At 32.3% G+C, this 14,224-nt stretch overlaps 1 protein-coding gene across 4 annotated transcripts; it reads right to left on the reverse strand.

The window, feature by feature from the left end:
- Window positions 1-1,997: 1,997 nt before the first annotated feature.
- On the reverse strand, window positions 1,998-12,074 carry LOC121981553 (plant UBX domain-containing protein 1-like). 4 transcript variants are annotated; one of them, XM_042534139.1, is made up of 8 exons: window positions 11,859-12,060; window positions 11,439-11,541; window positions 11,199-11,267; window positions 10,884-10,957; window positions 7,631-7,760; window positions 5,185-5,289; window positions 3,570-3,780; window positions 1,998-2,376 (listed from the first exon to the last, which is right to left on the reverse strand). In XM_042534139.1, the coding sequence occupies exons 1-7, from the start codon at window positions 11,877-11,879 to the stop codon at window positions 3,581-3,583; spliced, it is 702 nt and encodes a 233-aa protein (XP_042390073.1). In that variant the 5' UTR covers window positions 11,880-12,060; the 3' UTR covers window positions 1,998-2,376; window positions 3,570-3,580. The 4 variants fall into 4 exon arrangements, with proteins under 4 accessions (XP_042390073.1, XP_042390072.1, XP_042390074.1 ...); XM_042534138.1 differs by having other exon boundaries at window positions 3,548-3,780; window positions 11,859-12,059; XM_042534140.1 differs by lacking the exon at window positions 1,998-2,376 and adding an exon at window positions 2,405-2,430.
- Between the last annotated feature and the right edge of the window lie 2,150 nt (window positions 12,075-14,224).

The raw sequence follows: 14,224 nt of genomic DNA on the forward strand, positions 1-14,224 counted from the left end.
ATTGTCATTGTCATTTTTTGAATAAGAAAGAATGTGAAGAACAACTTGACTAATTTCTACTAACATTAGAATCCATTGAAATAATAGACTAATTGAACCAAATTAAAATTTACAATGAGATTTAGTACTTAGAGGCATATTGCGGGTAGAAACATAAATCCATAGTACTTCTAAAAAATATCATAATTGTTTCAGAGCAACTAGAAAGAATTCCTATCCAAAAATTTTTACAACTCAATCATGTATGATTTTACAACTCAATCATGTATGATGGAATTATCAAAGATTCGATCTATATTAACTCTATCTATAACTTACTAGAAGCTCAAGAAATAAATATATATATGCGAATGAGATATCCAACAATAAGAAGGGAAAAAGATTGAATAGAGAAACTTCTGAATCGCAGATGTTCCTATATCAATGGAATGGATGATTGCAATTAGGTTTAATACTTAGAGGGGGAAAAGGTTTAGTTAGATTTGATAGCAAACATGTGGCGTTAGTGAGATTTAAACCATGGTTAGGAAAATAAAAAGGTGGTATCATATGGCACATGCCCATAAAGTGAACATCAAAAAGTGGCTTTCACATGCCATGGGAGTGAAGCAATAACTAAGTTTCTAATGATTGTAAATGCAAATAGACAATCAATCAAATATTGTAACTTAAACAATCAAAACAATAGCAATCTTCGTCCGTAGTGAAATTTGTTGACAGTGTTCTAAATGACACTTGAGTCGACTGCTAAGGTGGGAGACAGATATCATCCACCCCCACTTTCATTGAAAGCGATCTTTTAAAGCAGTTAAAGCAATGGTATGTTTAAAAAAAAAATCCTTCGCTTTGATTTAAAAAAAAATTCACCGCCTTCCATATCAAACCACCGCAGCCGCTCACCACCGTTGCTATTATCGATTATCGTCTGTTGCCTGTCGTCATTAGGTTAGACTTATATATATATATATATATATATATATATATTGAATTTTCATCTCATTTCACTCAAACGGGTGGCATATGCAACATATCGACATGCTGCAACATGTTGTGCGAGCCCGATGACGAGTCTGAACTTGTCGTGCAAGCCAGACAATTGGTCTGGACCCATCACACAATCTTGGACTCATCGCTCGAGCCTGACAACGGGCCTTGACTAATCACACGAGCAGAGTAATTTTTTTATTTTTGGTCCGGACCCATCACACAATCTTGAACGCATCGCTCGAGCCTGACAACGAGCCTCTACTAATCACATGAGCAGATTAATTTTTTTATTTTTAGTTAATATTTTTTATATTTAATTATTAATATGGTTATTAATTTTTATTACTATTATGTATAAAAATAAGTATAATAAAGTGCAACCACCTAGGCACAGACCATTCCGCCATCGCCTACCAGTGTTACAACACTGTTTGTTGATATCGATAAAAAAAACACTTGCTTGATCACTGACAATAAGATATATGCTTGAATCTACCATTTGAAATTGCCCTATGTAAATGAATGTACCAGAAGCGTAATCTCCTTCATGTGTAGTAACTCTACAAAACCTTCATGGCTTGTGGCATAAGTACTATGACAAACATTTTATATGCCCGCAAGAATAATTTCTTCCAATAGAACAAGATGACAAGCACAAAACACAAGATAGGAAAGTTCAAAATAATATGTTGGGTATTATTCTATTTCGCAAAGAGAATTTGTGTTGTAGCAAGGTGAACTAAGGACTTTATAGAAAAAAATTTAGAACATGTTGAAGGTGACAAAGGAAAAACTCACAATTGCTGTTGTAGCAATCGACTCAGAAGTCCATAATTATCTCTTAATATATTGTGTTGTCTTGAGCTAGGCCAGTTGGGTTCTGTGCTAGATGCACTTGCATGTGGTCTCCTGGTCAACTTAGTCATGCATCAAGGCTAAATGTTCAACCCACCTTGCAAGTAACCCGAGAATTGGTGTCACTCGACAAGAGAATTGAAAGGTTCAGCAACATTATCGACCATGGATAATCAAGAGGCATAGTTCCCTCAACTTACAGAGTATGCGGAGATTGATTCTACAAGGTCAATCTCAGTTTAGTTCAATGTTCAATTTCTTTGCCAGCATGAATAAAGCTGTTGTAGCTGTCGAATTAGACCGAGAAGAAGATACAGATATGAGAAGATGATGTACCATGCAAGGAAGAAAAGAAGAGATAATTCATGGTCCTGAGTCCAAACTTAGAGCTCAAAGGAGCACATGGCATGCAGGGCATGGCCTGCCACAATTCAGTGAGCAATGAACAATCTCTTTGCCTAACTACCGAGATCTCTTTTATCATCTTCTTCTTATCTTTGTCTCCCTGCTTTTTTGATCTCATAGATGCTGGAGCTGCAAAGACTTTGAGAATAAATCACTAAACTCGTAGCTGTAACCAGGAAGAATCTACAAAAAATCAAATATCGAAAATGGGGGGTAATGAAAAACAAAGAAAGAAAGATGTTTGAAGTATCTGTCAGACACCTTGGGGTGCACTTTGTTTCCACCAGACCGAAAAGAGGAGATATCACTCACCCGGAGAACATGATGTTTCACCAGATGCCATGAGTGAAGATTGAACTAATATGATGTCACACTATACCTTGTCGATATATGATTGTTGGTCGTCAGCTCGATGGTACCAGGCATATGGAGGGGCTGACACGAACCGACCCATTTTACTAGCCTAAGATTTAGTATAAAGTCTGCATTAGGATTGTACTAGCTGCAGTGTACTATCTGGTCCAAACCCCAAATAAGCTCAAGTTGGGCGCAGAGACCCCGCAGGTCGGACCAGGCTAGGCACAACACAATGCCTAGCCTGGTCAGATATTTCCTCCCACATACTCAACTGCAGAAAATTCCTTCCACCTCTTTCAAAACGGGAAAATGAAAATATTAATAATTTTTATTTTTTCATAGAAATTGAGCCAAATGAGTCTAGTCGGAAAGGGTTCAACTATCCTCGAGCCAATGACTAGGCTGAGATCCGACCAAGTTAAACACAGGCCATGTTTGGCTGAGCATAAGCAAACCCAAGCCGTATGATGCCATGCACAACCCACTAACATATTAAACTAGTTGTGATGATACCTCAAGGAGCACTTAACAAAAAATGTGCTTTGTACTTTGTGACAATAAAACACAATAGTTTCCAGATATTGATCCCTTGTGTTGCCACTAGGTTCTCAAGCTAAAATGTTGATGCTTTAGTTTTGCATTAAATCTTGAATACTAGATTTTTGCCTGTAACCATTGTTTTTTCCAGGGTTTATCATTTAAGACTAGGTTTGGTTTTTTAGTTGATCAATGTTATCTTAAAGTCTTCCACTGTTGGTTTTAGTATTAGAAAATGAGTGGAGTTCTGAGGCATATGATATCAGAAGGATGTACAAGTTAATGAACGACGGTGGAGTTATAACCATCTTTACAAATTCCACCAACTTCTCAGGTCGTTTACGAAACACAACCAACTCCCGATTTGGATGGAATTGCATCAAAATGACCAAAGGAAAAGACTCACATTTAAGCTCAAGCGCAATCACCTGAGGACCATTTACAGCTTAAGCCATTTAGGCTTGGCTGGTTTCTTAGCAGGTGGCTTAGGATCAGGAGCAGAAGATGGAATCTGCACTCCCTTTAGCTCTTCTTCAGGATGAGCAGGATCAACTCGATCGATAGGCAGATCCAAACCATTCAAAGATAGGATATCATCACGAAGATAAGGTCCTTCCTTTGAATCATCAGACTCCAAATCTGTTGCAAAAAATCAACTAGTCTCAGTAGATAATTGATGTGTCGATGCTCACTATTCTATAATTACTTAATCAAATGTATCTAGATGGCAAAATATGATTACAAGATATAATGATTATTGATACAACTAAAAGAACTGTTCTTTAACTTGATTTTAACAGATTAGTAATAGATGAAAGGAAGTATATGCCCATTCTTTACCTTGTTTGGTTGGAAGGATGGATCAATCGAGAAGGATAAGTGGAAGGACAAAAAATTTCAAATTTAACTATAAATTTGGTCTGCCCAAATCAAGCAGACCAAGGACCTGACTGCCGAATGATAATTTGCTTTCACACACACACCCAATTTTATTTTATCCCGTAACAATGATCTTTCACATATGCAATGCCTTCTTCAGTTCTTCACCAGAAAAATTTTCAACTGCACATTTTCTATACCAAAAGTTTGAGTTGAGGTATAGGATCTTTTCCTTCCCTTTTTGATCAAATTTCATCTTCTTTGTAATGTTCTAGTTGCAGCACAGTTTTCTGTTGGTTTCATATTAACAATAAATATTATGTTGCCATTCCTTGCGCATAATTTAGTGCATAAAAAGTGTTCAAGTAATTAATAGGGTATACAATGCTATCAATATCCTCTTGTTTTATGTTCTAACTTTTACACTTCATTCAATCGTGTCCCCTTTTGTCTTTAGATTCTTCATTCTTTCAAAGCTATATAGTAAAGTTGTCATTTTCTCACCAGTTTTAGGCCATAAAGAATATGACGGCACGTAGTTATAGGAACACAGGAAGTGGAGGTGAATAATTCGGATATTTATTTGTTGTTCCGTAGAATAAGTTTCTAAAATAATTTCTGAAGGCTAAGGTTGTCTTTTTCACAATTTGAGTTATAAAGATCATGCTATGAATTGTTGTATGAATGGATTATTATATCAATGTTAATATTGATGCAATCCATGTCTAATTTGGCATTTTTAATGTTTTTCATAACTGGAGGCGAGTTGGAAGACTAAAATTGACAAAATGGAGTAGAGAGAAGAGAAGAAAGGAATTATGAATAGAAGGATACTATTTCTTTTTTAATTTAGTTATTCTTAATTTAGTAAAGACAAAACACATATAGCATGTGAAAAATAAACAGACTACAGCACTTAAAGAGAACCTATACTCCTACCTGTACTCAGCACCTTGCATTGTACACGCTGAAACAACTATCGCTTATTAGCCTGGTTCTCATTAACAATTCTATATGAAATTCCTTCATCCTGGTTACTAAACTTTAGCTTTAAGCAAATAAGGCATGGCATATAAGAGGCAATATTTTTTTTCCTTTTTCTTTGTTGTTCATCAGATCCAACAATTAATTAGCTAAAAACCCATTTAAGTGACAAAGGCAAACCTTTTGGAAGATCGTAAGAGAAATAGACAATAGCTCCTGGAGCAAAGCCAGCCGAGTAGAAATCCTTTGATGTATCTTTAACACGTTCCTTTGGAGGAGTCGTATCTGAAGCAAATTAATCATTAAGATTATTTTCCTCTTATATGGATAAATACTAAAGTACCATTACTTGCTCATTAGTCCAAAAATCAGTAATGCAGAAGAACCACATGTTTGTTCATCAGTTCTAACGAAGTTGTCTTTGAGCATGGTTGGCAGACTCAGTGGATCCTAATACGGATAGGCTGAGTTGGATCAAGATCAGAATTGGTCAATTTGATTCCTAGAGATTTCTCAGACAACATGCTGAGAATCTATAAAATGTTGAGTAGTCGAGAAATTTGATGATAATTAGATGTAAATAAGTCAACTAAATTGCTCAACCTCTCTACCACTCAGATCCATCCCAATCCATCTGAATCTAGTGTAGAAAGGGGGAAAATTGATTTTGGAGAAGAACTTAACGTGCAATTGCCAGCAAGTAGCATAGTGACATTAATTTACTGCTGGAATCAGAGCGAGGAGGAGAGACGGGAGTGTGACTATTTGCAGTTGTGAGGAAAAGCCAATGACAAGCCTTCGGTTTCATGACATCAATTGTGTAGTTCTTGGGCATTCTTACAGAGAAGTAGAAGTGTTTGCTCGTTTGTTCATTAGGGAGTTGGGACTGAGGAGAAGAGGTAAATGTATTTAATTAATTACTTATTAATAGCTTATCATTTAATAGTTTAATAATTAATTAGTTATTAATTAAAGCTTTAAACTATTAGTTAACTTAGTTTAAACATACTTATTTTATTTAAATAACTAAAATTTATTAAATTTAATTACAAAAGTTAATTAGATTAACTTTAATTGATTTCATTAGAGTAATTTAATTAATTTTATTAAATTAAATTCAATAATATATTTTGAATCGATGTAATTAATTTAAATTAATTTGAATCAGATTTAAATTTAACGAGTCTAATTAACTTAATTAATTAATGTTTAGAATCAACTTAATTTAAATTGATTTTAATCAGATTTAAATTTAATTAATCTGTTTAATTTAATAATTCAAATTTATTTTAATTTTAAACTATGAATAGAATCAACTTCAAGTCAGAATAAAGTTTAATCAATTCAATTAATTTAGTCATTTTTAAATCACAATTAAGTTAATTTAAAGTCAAAATTAAAAATAATCAATTTTAAATCATTATTAATTTTTTAAGATTAAAATGATATTTAATCAATTTTAAGTCATAATTAAATTAATTTAAAATCAAATTTGAATAAGCAGTTTAATCAATTTAAAATCAGAATAAAATTAAAGTTTAATCAATTTCAAAATCAAAGTTTATCTGCTTTACAATAGAATTAAAATTCAATATATAATCAGAATTAAATTATTTTACTATCAAAATTCAATTCAATCAATTTTAAATTAGAATTAAATTAGTTTTAAATCATAATTTCATATAATTATTATTACTTTTAAAAATATTGTTTTACCAATTCTAATCTCACTGATTCGTTACGGTTGATATCTAAATTTCAAGAACTTTTGATACTTATACCGACATTGTACATAATGTCAACCATGATATCCAGTAAGAACTTGTTCTCATCAAGGGAACACAACCTAATAAGTTTTTATGTAAAGAGGGGCAAGTTTTGTGGGATGAAGTGTTTGGGAAAGCAAATCCACACTTGCCGTACTAGCAAACCTAGGGAGAAATTCGAGGATAACGACTAAATTCTTGGCACAAGCAAAGCCAAATGACATGTTCCTATTTGCAAAGGCCAAACCTTTTTGGCCTTCGTATTCAACAAACTATGGAAAACTCAGCATGGATCAGCCCTGTATATATGGCCAGTAGATATCTCATCTGAAGATGGAGTATGAAAAAAAAACTTTCTTGTCGCAATATTAAGGAATTTGATCCAACAAGAATCACACAATGTAATGGATTAACATGAGGAAACCCACAGAAAGCATCTGTTTGAAGAACAACAAAGTCAAAGAAAAAGAAAGGTACAACTTACTGGGAAGTTTCATGGATTATCTAACTTTGACAAAACTTGAAATTCCATCTACAATTGCCATGACAAATTCTCAAGCTTTTGCTAGAAGTGGTTAGTTTGACAACTTTATCTCTCCAACCATACTATATAATGTGAATGAATGAGGGTCTAAAAGCTTCTACTTGTAGGCTATGTCCAATCAGCTAGTGTGTGCTTGCCTAGCTGGTCGAATGGAAAATACCATCCTTAATCCAAAAAAATTCTCCCAGAATCAATCGTATGGAATAACTAAAGTTGGATAGACCACAGTGAATTGCACAAAACAAACAAATTGTTGAGAAATCTAGCATTCATATCTTATATAGGACCTTATTTATGCTTCAAAAAGATGGCTTACATATATAGAATGGTAGATCAGGACGAGCAACTACTTTCTTCAAAAGATCCATCAAACTTTGGAGTGTCTCCGATGGTTGAAATTTTGCCTCAAGAACATACTTATCAGGGAAACGAACCCTGATAACAGCCTGAAAGAAGAATTCAAAACTATTCTTAAGTAATCACAAAAGGAAAATCCAATAGGAGAAAAAAAAGGTTATTATGCAGTAATGAGTTCCTTTTCATACGATTGTAAGAGGATTTTACCTTTTCTATTTATTTGATTTATTTAGCTCCATATTTTTTATTTAGTTTTTTTACTTTTTACCATAGTCACTTCAACAAAATGACAGACAAAAAAAAACATAAGCTAAATGCAAATTAATTAGTAGCAAAAATTGGAAAACAGAGGCTATATAATACCAGGGCAACACAGAAAAAGAGAGGAAAGGATAGCAGGAAATTGCAAAGAAACATTCATCAGCAAGAAAAGATGCTGGAAATTGCAAAGATATATTTAGATATAGACGGAGCCACGTATGGGTTGTATAGCCCAGCCCATTTTTTTTATTATTATTATCTATATAAGTTTAATTAAGTATTAGATTTTTTAACTAAATAAATAAATAAACAAACCGAATCACCGAACACGAAGTGAAGGTGCTGAATTAAAATTGGACTAGATCAAACAAAATCCATCGAGTCGGCACGAAGATAAGGAGCATGTTGGTCTAAACCGGGGTTGATTTGGCCAAGTTATGGCCGAACCAAGTTTAATTGGATTAAACCAGTTCAATCAATTTAAAACGAGTTAGTGAATTTTTAAGAAAACTTATTCTCTCCTCTATTTTCTTTTTATTCTCTTCCATGTACACAATCTCACTCCCACCGCCTCACGCACAAGCCTCCACGTGTTGGCTTCTTCTTCTGATCTTCTCCTTCCTTCTCTCTATTTTTTTCTTCCAAACCGTAGCTTAATTGTTTTTCTCTTCTCTTTCTCCAACAACTCTCTTTTCTTCTTCCTCTTCTCAAGAGTAGTAACCCTCCTTCTTCCCTTCCTTTTGTTGTTTTCCAGCTGACCAACAACAACCCTAGTCCATCTTCCTCTTCAACAAGAGAAGCTCTTGTTTTGCCTTTTCTTGTCGAGACCATCGGAAAAAAAGGTTAAGGCTTCCATTCTCTTTTCCTTTCATCCTTGTAGTTGTTTTGTCATTTATTTTTCTTTTCCCTGGGCCAAAAAACCAGCGGTAGTTCCTGCTATTTTGTTAGGTTTTTCTTTTGGCCTTTTGGTTTACTTTATTTCTCGTCTTCGGCCAAATGCCAATAATGGGAAGAACAAGTCACCATAGTAATTAAGCTTATTTAATAAAGTAATTGAGCCATTGATGGACTCTTAATTCCTGGATCCTTCCCTGTATTCATATGCATGAAAAGATGCTTTGTCTTCTGCTCCAAGCGTGCAACCTCTGTTCTCGCCGTCCCTCATCCTTTGTCTTCTGCTCCAAGCGTACGACCCAGAGACAGCATTGAATGTGATAACCTCAGGGGGATCTCCTCCAGCATGCAACGTCTTCCCTTTTGGCAAGAACCTTCTCCATGCACGTACATTTCCTAGGAGTTTCTCTCCTCGAGATTCCACCACTACACACTAATCTGCCACCTTCTCCACATGTCTATCTCTCACCCAACCCATTCTCTACGTCCTCGCACGCAAGGTCTCTTCCACTTGCAGCAACCCCTAGCACGAACATCTTTAGTGTTTTCTATGTGAGGTGATCCCTCTACATGAGCATCTTCTCTTTCTAAGGTCTTCTTCTATGTAGCACCTCCTTACAATATTATCTTTCATCTTTGCAGTATGCCTTCCTACGTCTGCTTTCATATTTTAATCTACCTTATTATATTTCTTTGTTGTATACGTGCTACCTAAACAACCATTGAAGAGTTGAACAGCAAGAATTACTGTCGCAGTTTGCTATTCCTACCAAAGGGTCGAGCTATGCTTTCTATCATCAGTTATGATTTGGACCAAACCATCTTATTCTCATTTTGCTACTTATACCAAAAAATTGAGCTATGATTTTCACAATGATGACCTAAACAAAGAAAACATATTGTTCTCAATTTGCTACTTCCAACAAAAGGTTAAGTTATCTGTCTTTCTATCAACACCCTCAACTCCTTTCCTTTTCCTTAAGGGTATTTTGTGTGCTATTTGGCATCGCTTCAGGAGCAATCAACCCATCAGATTTGTTCCTAATGTCTCTGATTTTTATCCTCTCTTTCTTTCCACTCTTTGTTGGTGGGTTAATCTGAGGCCAAAGGGATTATTGACTATGTGCTTTGTTAGTTCCTTAAGTTTTATTTTGCGTACATGCAAGTATCATATTTTATCACATCAACCTTATTGTACTTTCTAGTTTACGTAACAAGTTGGACACAGATAGTATCTATTTTCTAACTTAAAAGGGGAGTGTAGTAGTATTGGGTTAATTTAGCATTAACTAGTTGGTTTTGTTGTACATGAGTACTTTAGGCTTAGTGTTATAAGTAGAGTCCTCATGCACAATAGTCATTATTCGTAAGTCATCATCATCAACAAGAGATCCAAAGAAAAGACCATGGTGACATAAGGAAATTGGAACAAAAACGAATCAACAAAAACTAGGGATAAAATGAGTAGAAATAGGGATGGACAAGGGAAGAAACAATGAGCCAAGGAGGAAGAATGAAACTTAGCTAAGAAGCAACAAGATTTTGATGGATGCACACTGATTTTGTTGCTCAGGAGGGTGGCAAGTATTATTATGATGTTATTAATACTATTATTATTATATTATGAACTCATAATTCAATAATAAGATTTCATTTTTATACATTGTTTCCACTCTACTTCCAGCTCTTTCACTGACATCTTCAAGAAGCTCAGCAATTACACTGTTTTTTTTTTTTTCATTCTCCAATAAGCATATCCAAGCATCTCTACAACTAATTTCAACTTCCTTTCTTCAATATCTGTCTATTGATCCATCTAAGTTCATCTTTGGTTGAGAAAGGCTATTTATAAGTGAATTTCAGATAGAAGAGAATACTATACCAAATAAAAGAACACAGGAGAACATAAAAAATCTGATCTCTCTAGGTAGATAAGTTAAATTGCATAAGAGCCATAATTACTAGTGAATAGGAAATATGAGTTAAAAAATTCCTGGTTCAACTAATAAGAAGATTAAAGAACCTCAAGCAAAGAGCCGGTATAGTCATTCCTTTACCTTGGTTACTTTTGCTCTGCGGGTTGCTTTCTCTGCATCTCTCATTTTGCGGGTCTTTAGTATTTGTGACTGTGCTGTTGAGTTAGCAGAGAAACATAAGAGAGTATTAATTAAAAGAAGTGCCATAGCTATGAATTTATTCAAAATACAAGGTTGGAAAGAAAAATTGAATCTATAGTTTGTTAACGATACTCTGTTCCAATATTTAGACTTGTTATGTAAAAAGAATGGATAACAAACAATTGTTCCATGAAAAATAAGAATGTAAAACAGATTAAGATCCAAATTCATGTCACAAACAACCATGAAGACTACCTCCAATTCTATCTGACATGATCCGGTAATAGTCATCAGGGGTAAATTCATAAAATTCATCAGGTTCCTCTGCAAATAAAATTGATTAGCAGTTAATATACAATTTGTAAAAACAGAAATCAGCTTAGTAGATTCTTACAGTTAAATTAAAGAGATTATAAAATGTTAATAAAAGCTTTCACAATGTATGTATAGACACATGGTACCAAACAGTAAAAGGAAACAAAAAATGCAAGTGACCTGTAGATGACGAAGAAATTTCGCCTGGGTTTGCAAAACGCGCAGTGTTTGTAAAAACACGAACTGCATGACCAAGTTCCTTCTCAACAGCTAAAAGCTTGGCCTGAATATATTTTGGGGAATTATGCACTATATCAAAAAGCACAGTCCACAAAAAATCACACTAAGACGTCAATGCACACCACATCAATGCAAACATCCTAATTAATCCCCACAAAGATCTACTTGCCCAATAATCATCAGATGTTTTCATTACAACAAGTTTCCTTCTTCGTCTGCAGCACCGGAAATTCGTGTTTTATTCGTGCAAAACCAATTTTGCAAAAAACAACAGCATCCAGAAAAGAAGAAACAGAAGCAAAATCAGAAAAAGAAAGCGTTGCGACGAAAGATCTAGATAGAGGAGGAGGAGAAGACGACCTTGGCTTGCTGTGCATCCATCGAGATCTATGCTTCCAGCTGAGATGGGAGAATACGATGGAGAAATTAGGGCTGCGAGTGCGAAAGGAAAGAAACAAGCGAACCTTCACGAACACCTGAGAATAGTCCGCGGAAAGAACCGCTTTATATTTCCGAACGCAACCAAAGGGAGCATCGCAAATTAGTTTTAATTCTTCTCTTTTAACCGTGTAAAAGAGAGCGGAATCAGTTTCTCAATAAATATTTCTAATATTTAAGATAAATCCTACTTTCCACTGTACACTATGGCAATTCTCCTAAAATTTTTATTATTTTTATAATATTTTTTCTCTCTTTAAATATTTTATTTTTTAATTATTTTTTCTCTTTCCTAATATTTACCTTTGATTATATAATACATTCTTTTATTTAGTGGTTAACCGGTGCGCTGGAGTGAGCATTTTGGCTTTTACATAATTATCTAATATATTCTTTTATTTTTTTTTCTCTTATAAATTAAATAATATTTTAATATTTAAAAAATAAATTTTCATTCTAAAAATTTAAAATATTATTTATAAAATTTAAATTTTAAAAATACATAGATCAGTGATATAAAATTTTTTACATAAAATATAAAATTTATCTTAAATTTTATATTCAGAGTAGCTCCTGTATATTTCACCTAAAATATCCGTGTAAAATATTTTTTTCCAAAAATAAAAAGAAGGGATGCTTTTGTGTTTAAATAAATGAATTAAATATTTTGATAATTAATTGGGTAAGAATATATGTATCGTTTTTTATCGGACCCACATAAACTAAACTTTTTGAAATATTTAAATGATGTACCCTGCCTTTAAAATTATTAACTCAACTATCTTAAATACATTTTACTTTATCCTAATTAATTATAACAATCAATTCAGATTATTTTTTTAAAATACATAGATTTTTTTATAAAAAAAACTGATTTATATTTTTAAAAATAATATTTTAAATAAATTATGTTAAATTGATATTTAAGAATATAAATATAATTAAAAAAATTAAACAAATGTATATGATTTTATTTTATGTCATTCTGAATTTTTAAAATTTATCTATCAGTTTTGATCAAAATCAAAACTTAAATAATTCGAAATGATATAGAATTAAATTTTATATATTCGTATAATTTTTCATTCGTATCTTGAAATATCAATTTAATATAATATATTAACAGTATTGTTTTTTAAACATAAATAATTTTTTTTGTTTTAATGATACAATTGCTAGGTTAACCATTGATTAAAATTACATTATTGTTTATACTAAAAAAATAACTCCTGTAATTCTTAAACATGGGTTAGGAACGGCGATGTATTATGAAAGTAAAAAAGAACTATGGTTAAATATATAAAATTATAAAAGTACTCTCATGCTTAAATTTGATTAATTAGATGTAACATGTTATCCTGTTTAGGGGAAGGGAAGAAAATATGATGAAAATATATAAAATTATAAAAAAACTCTTTATTTTTAAATTATGTATTGAATTGATTTGATTTTATAGATAGAGATAAGATTGAAAAGAATATATTTTGATTAAGAAAAATTTCCTTAGATAAAATAGATTAAAGCTTCCTTTCTTTTCTTTTACTTTAACGGGTTGATTTTCAAAGTTTAAAATTCTCTTACCCTTGTTTACCTTTCCTCATCTCCTCCCAAAAAATACTTAAAACTTTTCATCTCAGCAAACAGGATTTTCTAGTCCGATTTATCTTGGTCTGTCCTTGACTAGAGGTAATGATTAAAGGGATTTAATAATCCCCATCTATTTAGTAGGGGAATCATTAAATTCCTCCTATTACTACAGTGAATCAGAGTCTAGTCCGCTAAAATCGGACCATGATATCCCTACTTTCATCTAAGGATATCTTTAATTGTTAAACCTGAGCATTTTTTTTTAGTCTTAATGTACTATATTAATGTCACATTATAAATATAAAAGTTTACTATTCTCTCTTCATTAAAAAAAAAGTTCATATAATTTATTTTATGATCTTACATTATAAAATACATATCTTTATTTATTATTCTTTCAATTAATATGTTTATATAATTTTTAGTTACTATTTTAATTAATTATCATCTTTAATTTAATTTAATTTAATTTATTTATAATTAATAAATTAATGATTTTAATTTAATTTAATTTATATTTTTATTTAATATTTAATTAATTTATAAATTTTAATTTAATTATTGTCATAGATATAAATTTTTTTAATTTTTCTGAATATATTTATTTTTAAAAGAAAAAATACCACTTTAATTATTACTAACCATTCATAAAATAAAACATTATAATTAAATGTTCTTACAATAATTTAGTTTTTAGTCAT

The sequence above is a fragment of the Zingiber officinale genome, chromosome 5A, assembly GCF_018446385.1.
Source record: "Zingiber officinale cultivar Zhangliang chromosome 5A, Zo_v1.1, whole genome shotgun sequence".
NCBI classification, from domain to species: Eukaryota; Viridiplantae; Streptophyta; class Magnoliopsida; order Zingiberales; family Zingiberaceae; genus Zingiber; species Zingiber officinale.